Source organism: Carassius gibelio, chromosome B8 (genome assembly GCF_023724105.1).
Source record: "Carassius gibelio isolate Cgi1373 ecotype wild population from Czech Republic chromosome B8, carGib1.2-hapl.c, whole genome shotgun sequence".
Taxonomy (NCBI): Eukaryota; Metazoa; Chordata; class Actinopteri; order Cypriniformes; family Cyprinidae; genus Carassius; species Carassius gibelio.
The window spans coordinates 31,159,295-31,171,554 of record NC_068403.1 but is presented as its reverse complement, the minus strand read 5'-3'; the positions used below and the strand labels follow the sequence as shown (position 1 = coordinate 31,171,554).

At 39.9% G+C, this 12,260-nt stretch overlaps 1 protein-coding gene across 1 annotated transcript in view; it reads left to right on the top strand.

Moving 5' to 3' along the window:
* The window catches only part of LOC127963199 (uncharacterized), a 69,361-nt gene that overhangs the window by 29,851 nt on the left and 27,250 nt on the right, over positions 1–12,260 (top strand). Inside the window, exon 4 of the mRNA XM_052562967.1 lies at positions 8,448–8,494. Coding sequence (XP_052418927.1) covers positions 8,448–8,494 — 47 coding nt within the window. The remainder of the gene's footprint in view (positions 1–8,447; positions 8,495–12,260) is intronic.

The window sequence follows — 12,260 nt, the reverse complement described above, 5'->3', positions numbered from 1 at the left end:
TAAGCTGCTGGATTAGTTTTTTTTAGCCAACTACTGGGTTAAGCCTGTCTGTCTAAACAACCTATTAAAATCAGTATCTTATCAGTTTTATATATATATATATATATATATATATATATATATATATATATATATATATATATATATATATATATATATATATATATATATAAAACGCAAGATAGCATGACGCCACCAACATCTCTATTCGATTAGAAATTTGTTGGTCTGTGTTAAATAACAGGTGGTCTAAAGCTGAAATGAGTTATGAAGAGTGATCGTTGCTGCAGTTATCAGTTCTCTCTTGGCGCTCGTGCACCGTCTTCACACAGACAATGGCGGTTCTACATTGAATAACACCCTGGGCGAGAACCCCTTCAAATGCCCCACAACCTCCCACCCCTACAAAATTCTGCACAAACAGTTATATTCTATTATAACAACATAAGTGAAAGAGAAAATTATATTTCTCAATTGCACAAATCTTTCATCAGAACATTTTAAAAACACACTTAAAGAATCCAGTTATTTAACTATTGCAATTACAACAGGAAACACACTTTTTAATGTGCACAATCTCCACCTCCAACATTGCCAAAAGACAATGAACACAATTCTACACAAAATATGACAGTATAAGTGATCAGAACTGAAATAAATATACACTATGTACATAAAAGTGCCAAAAATATATACAATCAGGTATATATATAAAAAAGAGAGCAACAATAATATATAATATTAAGAATAATATAAAAATAAAATATAGAATAAATATTTTAAATAGCACAACTCCATCACACAAATGTGAAAACATACTAAAGAGAATCTTATTTTTACACTATTGCACTAAGAACAGAAAACACAAACTAAAACTAAAACCTGACCTTTCTGGCCTTCCTTGACGCAAAATCATCAATAATGTCATCGTATTAAATCTGCTCCTCTATTGAGTAATTGATCCTGATGATGGCAAGGTATGACTTGATCAGCTTTAGTTTTGAAAAGCTCCTCTCTGCTTGAGCCACAGTGACTGGCAGAGTATGTGCAATCCTGAGAGCAGTCCAAAAGTTGGGGTAGATCTCTGATATACAGTATCATTATCATGTATAAAAGTGATAAGCTCAAGGAGGCTCATGGTCTTTGATGGCAGGTTAGGGAAGTTCTTAATTTCCTGTACAAGCTCTCTACTGTCCAAATCAGAGTGCCCCTTAAAGTGCGGTGTGGTGCCTAGTGCCTCGCATTGCTTTCGAAGACTTTTGGAAGCTCCTCATCTGCAAGACTTGGGAAATTTGTCAAAACCCAGAATTTCACAAAAGCCACAAAGCCTCTTGCCCTGTAGCTCTGGGGATCTCACTCAGTCTCCTTCAAAAGACTCACAGCTAGGTCCACATGCATATTAGGAGAGTTCATGAGTGTGCTGGCATGCTGTATTGCAGATAGCATGTCATACCAAACAACCGTGCAGACACTGAAGCAGTACAACCCCACCTCCTCAAATGAATTATAGCAGGGTCTTTGGTGTGGACCCTCACCTCAATTAAAGCCTCATTCACAACAGCTCTCCATCTTTGGATAGAGGCTGAAAATAATGTGTACACTTTTTGCAGGAGACCAAAATAACTTATAACATCAGCAGATCCCTTAGCAGCATCACACGCAACTATATTCAATCTATGCACCCCACATGGCACAAACAGAGCTCGGGGATTCTTTTCTAAGAGCCTGGCTTGAACTCCCTTATTTTCTGCCTTTCATATTTGCCTCACTGTCATATGACTGTCCTCTGCAGTCTTCAAAAGGAATTCCCAACGCCTCAAGTCTCGTCAGGATCATGGATTCCAAGTGCTGGCCTGTGGACTCCTCTGCCTCCAAAAATCCCATAAAATGTTCCCTGATATGAGGCTTCTCCATCAGTGACACCACTATAATGACCACTGACTACTGTTCTGTGTGGCTTATATCTGTAGCAGTACATAATTACTCAAAAACACTTTACCTGCTTGATGTCATCCACTATAGCAGATATGATTTTGCTGATCAATCAGCTCATTCTGCACATGATGGCTTAAGTAGCTGTTGTGACTTGCTGTTCCTCTTTCGACACGGTTAAGGTGATCTTTTCATAATTGGATCAAACCTGGCCATATGTTTGAACTCTTTGAGAAAATTCCCATTTGATGGTGTGAACAGTGTTTCTGTGTGTCCCCTTAGAGCCAAATTTCGAACTGCCAGTGACTGCACGATAGAAGTGAGACATGTCGGCACTGCTCTCCATCTCACCCTTTCAGCCTCCAGAAGAGCCATCTCCAGCTTATCTCCAGTTTTCCCACTTTTTAACCTCACTTACATTTCCTTCTATGCTTTCATGGAATTGAGGTGCTCTGGAATGTTTTCATGTGATGTGAGGAAATCGCTCGCATGTTTCCAATTTGCCATTCCTGCACTTGTTAAATTGATGTTCCTCCTGGAAAACAATTTGCAACAGAAGCAAAATAGGCTGTTGTTCTTTATTGAATAAATCAGCCAACTTCTTGCCATCTTTTCACCACTTACTAATGTCTTCTTAAAGTATTGGTGGTGGTGCAACTTCTCCCATTATTCTCATTCCTACGGAAAACAAAGCCAGGTGGCACCTTACTTGGTCCTCTGTGAACCAGCTCAGTCTGAATCCTGTCAGTCAGATGTGAGTGCCTGTTAGCAGGGTCGGTTGACAGAGGCTTATCCTCAGCAGTGGGGGTCAGTGGGGGTTCAACTCCAGTCATTTCTATTAGACAGAATATTTTTTACTCAAAAATACATTACTACATTATTATTTGTAATGATCAAAAAGCATGTGCAAAGTAAAAACTCTGTTGGATATCGGTCTCCAAACTAGATCCTGGAGGGCCAATGCCCTGAAAAGTTTAGCTCCAACTGGCCTTAACACACCTATTTGGAACATTCTAGTGTGTCTAGTAAGAGTTTTTATTAGCTGGTACACATAAATAGAGCTAAATTTTGTCATACTGTACTAGGGCTTGTATAGACTAGTCGGAGCTGTCGGAAACAATTGACTACTCCAGCATGCATTAACTATAATGCATACAAAGTGTTTGCAAGTACAACATGAATTTTAGGATTACAATATTGCGTGGAGCTGTTACTTTCTATGACCTTATCCATGTTGCATGTAAGAATAAAATGTTTAATGTAATTATAGGGTTGTGCCTGAAGCAGAATACCTTATTCGGAATGGCATGGATGATGACTTCAAAAACAAATAACGGACAAGGAATAATTCTGCCTGAGTACTCAGCTGAAGCTGGCAGTCTGGTGTTTGCTAAATAACAGTTGAGTCAGAGAATCAGTGCAATATTATACACAGACCTCTAAAGTCACAAGTGTGAAATGAATGAATGTAAACTTTATGAGTGAAAAAAGCGCAATTCAAACACTGCATTGCTGTTGCCTTCCGTGTATCTCTCAGAAATCAGAGCTTTGCAAGAGTAATTTCACCTATAATAATACATCATACATGTTATATTATTTGTAAATATTTAAAAGGCATTTATTTACAATATTCCATTATAACCTTAGGCTATCTCAAAAACCATAACAGTTCTCTTTCAAGAGTAGGCTAATAATCAGTTTAGGTACGGATACATTTTCTACTTGTCCTACATGTTTGCATCTTTACCTTTCGCTGGTTTGCGCGGCACACACACATCTGTTTAGTGAAATTTACTAAGCATTATAGACTCGTTTAAAGAGTTCTGCGTTATGAAAATGTGCATATTGAATGGATTCAGTCGTATTCAAATGATCACTTAATGTTTGTCATGACCTCTCTACTTGCATGATAAATATTATCTGATAAATTAACAATTATTTTAGTTTAACACAACATACTTGTTCATTGATAATTACGAGAAAAAAATAAAAAAAAGATAAAAAGTCATAATTGTCTTATCAAGTAACTGTACGACGTTGTGTCCAAATGCGAAAAATGTTGTGATTGTTACAGATACAAATACTGGCTGTTACATGAAAATGTTAATATGTATAAAATTAACATATGTAATTGTTGCATAAGGCTATACATTAATTAGCATTTATTGATAAAAAACCTATTAAATGTGTTTTAATTTGCAATAGCATGAACCACGAGTAGTCGAGTAACTCAAATATTTTTTTAATAACAAAATCAACTAGTAGAAATAATTAGTCTTGCAACCATTATACTGTACAACATTAATTAGTATTTCATTATTGTAAATGGTAAGTTTAAGGCTATCTAGGTGTAGACGTAAATAAAACACAATCTAACAGGTAGAAAATAAAGTTAGAAACATCTAAACTTTTCAAAACAGCAAGTGAACCGCTGGTCATGCACATCCTTTCCTGTAACAAATCTAAAAGCTAAGCCAAGATTGAGAAACAGCTAATCATAGCTGTACAAGGATAGCCATTTTAAAATGAATTTACTAGCAGAGGTTCTGCAAGGGATTTTAAGTGCTGGAAATCCATTTATTCTTTGCTGAAACTGCTGCGTCTTCATGTAGAGCAGGTCATTGTAGCCTAGCAGTAGCCGATGCCACTGGAGCACAAGCGTAGAGCAGGCTAAAGGGTACTTTTCAGTCGCAACATCATGCAAATGTGGTTTTGTTTTGAAGGGAACAATGACCTGCTCTCGAACAAGTCCAGCAAAAAAAAAAAAAAAAAAAAAAACATTATATATATATATATATATATATATATATATATATATATATATATATATATATATATATATATATAATGTTTTTTTTTGCTGGACTTGGTCGAGACCAATGAGAACATTTGGCGAATCCAATGGCCAAGTCCAAGACAAGTTAGAGTGCAAACGCAACGAGTCCGAGAAAGCGTGTGAAAAGAGTCAATTGCGTGTGTCTCACGCTGAATGCTTGAGAGTTGGCACATTAGCTCCCAAGCACAGGTTGATTATTGCTGTTTAGCGTTTGTATTAATCTATGATGTGTCCCTGTTTGCGTACAGGGACATAAAAAATAAATTAAAAGTGATACGTGGACCAAGGTGTCTGAGATTGTTCATTTTAAGTAAAGGATCTTAATATTTCGTCTAAAACAATATTGAATGAGGTTAACTTATAACTCCTTGTGGTCAGTCTGCACGAGATCAACAAGCTTGTTTGCTTTGCGGCCGCTTTAAATACAAAATAAGCATTCGATCTACGTTAGAGCGTCTGAGCGCTCACAAATCTTTCTGCAGCGTCGTGAGCAGAGCGGCAAGAGCGATTTTTGACGCTCTAGACGCCGGCGGTGTGAACACACAGTTAGGCTTCGGCTATGGTTGTAGTGTTGTTGTGAAAGTAGGGGCAGAACATAGAGACTATGTCGTTTCTCGTTTGTTACTCTAGAGTAGACCGATTCACTTATATAATATTGCGCCATTGACAGGTTTGAGTTGGTCTATGGTGCAGTTTATTTTCAGCTCCTTAAAATAGCAATGCGCCAGCAATGTGACTGAACACACCTCTTTCTTAGACCAGCACACCCATGGGCGCACAAATAGGTGTAAATACATTTGCTAACTAAACAATGTGGCGCTGGATACTGCATACTGAATGCCAGACTGAAACTAACAAACACGCTTGCACTGCGCCTTGCATCGCATTGCACCGGGTGTATGAAAGGACCCTAGGACTCAGTAGTTTAAAAAATAAAATGATATTAAATTAAATGTATAGGCAAAACAATGGGATTTTCTAATTTTCATATGAATATAATCTTGGAGCAACATTTAATGAAAAAAAAAAGTGTAATAATTGGCAACATTTTAAAGGGTTAGTTCACCCAATAATCTAAATTATGTAATTAATAACTCACCCTCATATCGTTCCAAACCCGTAAGACCTCCATTTATCGTCAGAACACAGTGTAAGATATTTTAGATTTAGTCCGAGAGCTCTCAGTCCCTCCATTGAAGCTGTGTGTACGGTCTACTGTCCATGTCCAGAAAGGTAAGAAAAACATCATCAAAGTAGTCCATGTGACATCAGAGGGTCCGTTAGAATATTTTGAAGCATTGGAAAATACAATTTGTTCCAAAAATAGCAAAAACTACGACTTTATTCAGCATTGTCTTCTCTTCCGTGTCTGTTGTTAGACAGTTCAAAACAAAGCAGTTTGTGATATCCGGTTCAGGAACGAATCATTCGATGTAACCGGATCTTCTTGGACCAGTTCACCAAATTGAACGGAATCGTTTTAAACGGTTCGCGTCTCTAATACGCATTAATCCACAAATGACTTAAATTGTTCACTTTTTGAATGTGGCTGACACTCCCTCTGAGTTAAAACAAACCAATATCCCGGAGTAATTCATGTACTCAAACAGTACACTGACTAAAGGCTGGTTCACACGGCAGGATAATTAGGCCGATTTTAGCCCCGATTCACCCCTTCCGACAATTTTAGGATGCTCCGATTATCGTAAAATAATCTGAACAAATATTCCTGCCGTGTGTGGTGTGTTAAGACTAATCTCCTCTGCTCGGAAGAACGTCAGGACTGCTCCGATCTCAAATCGGGGATATCCAACATGTTGGATTTATTTGGCCCAATTTCTTCTCGTGTGTGGTGTCCCCCGAGGACAAACAATCACGCAGCCTGTGGACTGTGACGTGTAGCCAATCAGAAAGCGAGGTGACGAGGCGGTGAGGAAGTACCGGGAAACAAAATCAAAACAGCCGGCGTATATAATATGACAAATATAACAAATACAAATAAAGTCGATGGGCATAACTACATCCACAACTGCAGACCACCAGAGTACATGGAAACGAATATATGAACGTTTATTTCAACGGTTATTAATGTGTGTAGTACGTAACAACATTTCTATGAGATAAAACAACAACTTACCTCCATATCATGATGTAGCAAGTATAGTCCATGCTCGCGTTGTCTCCACCTCTTTGACCATCGCCTTTTCTTGTTTTTCTTATGTTTTTTTTCCGTTAAAAACAAAGCACAAACTATGGCCACTGCATCCTCTTCGTCCACCATGATTGTTTACTCTGAAGTCACGTTTGATCTCGAGGGATTTTGTGAGATTTCCCGTCTGACCTGGGAATGCTCGGGAGTCAAATCGGTTCGTGTGTGATGTGTTGATATTGCCGTGTGGCTGCACACCACACGGAACGACCAGAACTGTTAGACCAGTGATTTTTTATCGCCGTGAGTGGGGTCTCTCAGGTTTGGAAAATCGGCCGACAATTTTAAAATCGTCCCGTGTGAACCAGCATTAAACTGCTGTGAAGAGAGAACTGAAGATGAACACCGAGCCGGGCCAGATAATGAATGAAACATATACTAGTTTCACAATTGTAAAAAGGGGAATAATATGTGTCTCCTTTAATATTTCTATTTATATTTATTATAACGGCCTCCACTGTCTGTAGTTACACCATTGGTCAGGGCATTTTCAGCTATGGGTGAAATGCGAGGCGGCAGTCTGAAGTTCGCACTTCCCCTGCGAACAGCAGCACATCCCTGGCTCAGATTTCAGTGACACGTGAGAATAAACACTTTTCAGTAAAAAGTGATTACAGAGAATGGTTAAATACACTTAAATTAAAATTATACTTTTGAATGTTACATTCTTAGGTCTAAAATGCTTGTTAAACGAGTTTTATGGTATGTTATATTGTAAACTATGCTGTATTCACCCAAATAAATTAAGTTTTGTTTAATCATGCTCTTGCTTAATAATAAATGTTCATATACTGATTATTGCTCTTGTCTCTGTAAAAGTAATTCTGTTTTATTTATTTATTTATTCATTTCTAGTCCATTTTAAGCCAGCATTATAATATAAAAAAAAAAATAGTTGACTTATATAAAATATATATATTATATAAAATTGATAAAACCTTTTAACCCAACCAGCTGGGTCAAAATAACCCAGCATGTGTTCTGCCTAATTTAAATTACAATTCTACAATTAAAATTCAGGAGTTCTCATTTTAATTCAAAATAATTAATGTGTATGCAGACGTGCATGTGTCTGTGTGTTTTTTTTATTTTTTAGTTGGCTAAAAATCAGATGTGGCATGTTAAGAAGATTTTCCTCCCCCTCCATCTCATGGTTATGTGCTTGGTGACTCACTGCTTGTGTACGTGTTGCTTAAAAGTGAGATATAATGAGAGAAAATGTGTGTGTATGTGTGTGTGTGTGAGTGTCAGAGAGCTGAAGATGCTCTTGTATGTATGTGAGAGTAGAGAGAGTGAGAGAGATTAGTCATATTTATATGGATTTAAGCACCCAGGCCCAACATCAGAAAATAAAACAACCTATGTTGTGAGGTAAATTTTCCAATTGACACTACACAGAGTTTCTTACAAGAACCTCTCTCCCTTTCCCCCCCTCTTTTCTCTTTTCACCTTGCCCTTACTTTTTTATAGACATTTCTCGGCCATCCTCTGGAAACAGACCATCACTGTCATCCACAGTAAGAGACCAGAAACTCCTTGCTTTATATCATTATGATCATTATCAAATTAATGTTTTTGGGTCAGTAATAATTTGAACTCTGTATTAACAAAATATGTAACATATGTTTGTGGGTTGAATATTACTAACTGAGCAGAATGCAACAAAAAAGTGCTGATACTTAATCTAATAACACTAGGAAATAGTTTTTTTTATTTTTTTTTAATCATGCTTCTCCTCTGTGTTTGCATGTTCCAAACTGTAATACAGAAGTAGCTTAAAACTAGAGTGCAATACATTTTCAGAATTGGTTTTTTGGGTGAAAGCAAAAACAACATCATAATACAGGCAAAGATTGACAGTAGGAACACTGTAATGTATACAGGAAGACAAAACACATACAGAAAACAATATCTGACAAGACACTACTGAAACACAGGGGTATATATACACATGCTTACCAGTAATGATGAGGGACAGGTGTAGGTGATAAGTTGGCATGGTAAATAATAAGGGTTTCTATGGTAACAAACAAGGCAGCAAGGCAAATGGGGAAACAATAGGAACAGAAACACATTACATAACATGAGTCTTAAAAAACAAATACTCAAGCAATAATCAAAAATATATATCAATAAATAATTCACTCAACCCATTCAATCATAAACACTGATTCATTCTGGATTGAACTACTACCACTGTGGGATATTCTGAAATGTGCAAAGGATGATTTTGCTGTTGTCAGGAATGGATGACAGGAAGAAAAATGCAAGTAACAATTTATTGACAGAAAAAATATATAAGGCTTCAGCTGACGGCAGGTGGCGTGGAGACCTCAATGAAATGAACAGGAGGGGTGAGATGATAAGTAGAGTGCGCTAGTGAAAGATGATGAAAGATCCAGATGATGATGTAATCCACAGCAAAACACGGAACCGGAACAAACCCACGAGACTGAAACGCTGAACAGAATGGGAGACAGACATGCAGCACGGAGGACCTCAAACAACGATCTGACAAGCAAGAGATGAAAGACAGGGCATTAAGTAGGCTGTGGAAATGACATGCATTTCGATCAGCTGATCAGCGGTAAAGGCCACATCAAACAATCAGCATAACAACATCAACATGAGACGAGCAGGAAACAATGCATTCATGTACCGTGACGGGTCCGGGGCAGGCAGATTAATAAGAGAACGAAACACAGGTTTTATCTTTGATAAATGAAAGGCAGGATGAATTTTCCTGTACGCTGGAGGAAGATTAAGGCGGACTGCCACCGGACTAATGATCCTCGTGACAGTGAATGGGCCAATGAATTTGGGAGCAAGCTTATTGAAAATGTTCTTGGTAGAAAGCCACACTTATTGACTAATGACGTATATTGGAGTCTTAGACCGGTGGTGTTCGGCTTTAGCCTTGGTGTGCGCCCCCACTCGGAGTAGAGTCTCGCGGGCTCTAGTTCATGTGCTGTGACACCTCTGGACAGAGGCGTGAACGGAGGGGACCGCGACTTCAGATTCCAGGATTCTTGGAGACCAAACATCACAACACCCTTTCCAAATCTTGGTTGGCTCTCTCGGTTTGACCATTACTTTGAGGATGAAACCCTGAAAACAGACTGACAGTCACTCCCAGCAATCTACAAAATTCTCGCCAAAATTTGGACACAAACTGGGGTCCCCTGTCAGAAACCACATCTGTCGGGAGGCCATGTAAGTGAAAGACGTGATCTACGATGGTCAATGCTATCTCCTTGGCTGAGGGTATAAGGGAATATAGTTTGGCCGCCTTCGAGAACCGGTCCACCACAGTCAAAACTACCATGTTGCCCTGGGAGGGCGGTAAATTTTTTTGGACAATATGGGACCAGGGTCTCAAAGGGACCAGCAGCGGTGGAAGTAACCCATCAGCACAAATAACTGATTTGGTGGGCAACCGTGCGGAGGTGTTACACTTTCTAAGAACATCTTGACCTTCAATTCGTCCTCCCATGTGAGTGTGGAGACCAATAATGTCTCGGGAGTAGACGGGCGTGCAGAATGGTAAAAAATGTCTGATAAAGAATCAGGTTTGATGTTTTGGAACCTGGATGGTACGAGAGAGTAAAATCAAAACAACCAAAAAAGTGCCCACAGAGCCTGCCTGGAGTTCAATCTTTTGGCATTTCTAATGTATTCTTGATTCTTGTGATCAGTCCATACTATAAAAGGTACCCCTGAGCCTTCCAACCAGTGGTGGCATTCCTCCAATGCTAACTTGACTGCCAACAACTCTCTGTTACCAATGTGATAATTACGCTCGGCAGGGGATAACCGATGGGACAAAAACGCACAAGGGTGAATCTTGTCGTCTGTGGGAGAATGTTGGGATGGCTCTGCACCTACCCCCACCTCAGACGCATCGACCTCCACCAACTGACTTGATGGATCAGGGGTAATTAAGATTGGGGCTGAAACAAAACAACCTTTCAGTTTGGGAAACACAGCTTCTGCTGTGTCTGACCACCTGAACGTAGTTCTGGGGGAGGTCAAGGTGGTCACAGGTGCGGCTAGTTGGTTGAAGTTGCGAATAAAACACAGATAGAAGTTGGTGAACCCTAGAAACCTCTGTAGGGCCTTACAAGAATCTGTACTTGGCCAATCTACCACAGCCTCCCTGCAACCTCTCGAAGGCTGAAGACATCAACAGCAAAGGATAAGTATTCTTTATGCTGTAAAGAATGATGCTGTTCAGTCTCCGGTAATCAATAAAAGGTCACAGAGATCTGTCCTTCTTCACCACAAAAACGAACCCCGCCCCCCGCTGGAGACGAGGAAGGGCGGATGATCCCCATAGCTAGAGAATCAAAAATATATTTCTCCATAGCCTCCTTTTCCGGAACAGAAATGGAATATAATTTGCCTTTAGGCGGAGACTTACCTGACAGTTAATTTATGGCACAGTCATAGGGATGATGTCGAAGAAGAGAAGCAGCATGAGACTTACTGAACACTTCCTGCAGGTCGAGGTACTCCGTGGGCACGTTAGACAAATCCACTGCAGGCCAAGACAGACCCCCCCCCTCCCCCAATAGTAGCCTCATACTTACTATCGGGCTTGGGCTTTTACCGGACAGTTGTAAGCGTAATGGCCTGCTCCCCTGCAGTAGAGGCATAGGCCCTGCGATCTCCGCCTTTCCTTCTCCTCCGGGGAAAACCAAGCTCGCCCCATCTGCATGGGCTCGTGATCGTAGACGGGACTGACCGTGTCCCCGCCGCTAACTCATGGACCAGCAACTCCTCTATGAGTATGACTGGTCAGGGTCCATCGCTCTACTCGGGACAGTCATGCATCTACTCTCAGAACCAACTCAATAAGTCCATTGAGAGATGTCAAAAGATCCAGAGTGTTGAACTCTCTCTGGAAGTGGTCAGCCAACCCATGCAGGAACATGTCCCACTGCGCCTCTGTGTTCCATTGACACTCCATTGCCACTAATGTTCTGAACTCAATGGAAAAGTCAGAAGTCGGTATCTCTCCCTGTCGCAGGTCCGCAAGCATTCTTGCCGCCTCTCTCCCACCGACTGCATGAAAACCTGTCTCATTTTAGCGGTGAACGTCTGGAAAGAGGCACAGCATGGGTCTAGGTTCTCCAACACCGCAGTCCCCCATAGTGCTGCTCTCCCAGTCAACAGCATTAACACAGATGTGACCTTGGCTTGTTCGATGTTGAAGGTCCTGTGTTGGAGAGAAAAATGCATAGAGCATCATGTTAGAAAAAGATCTGCAGTAATTAGGTTCAC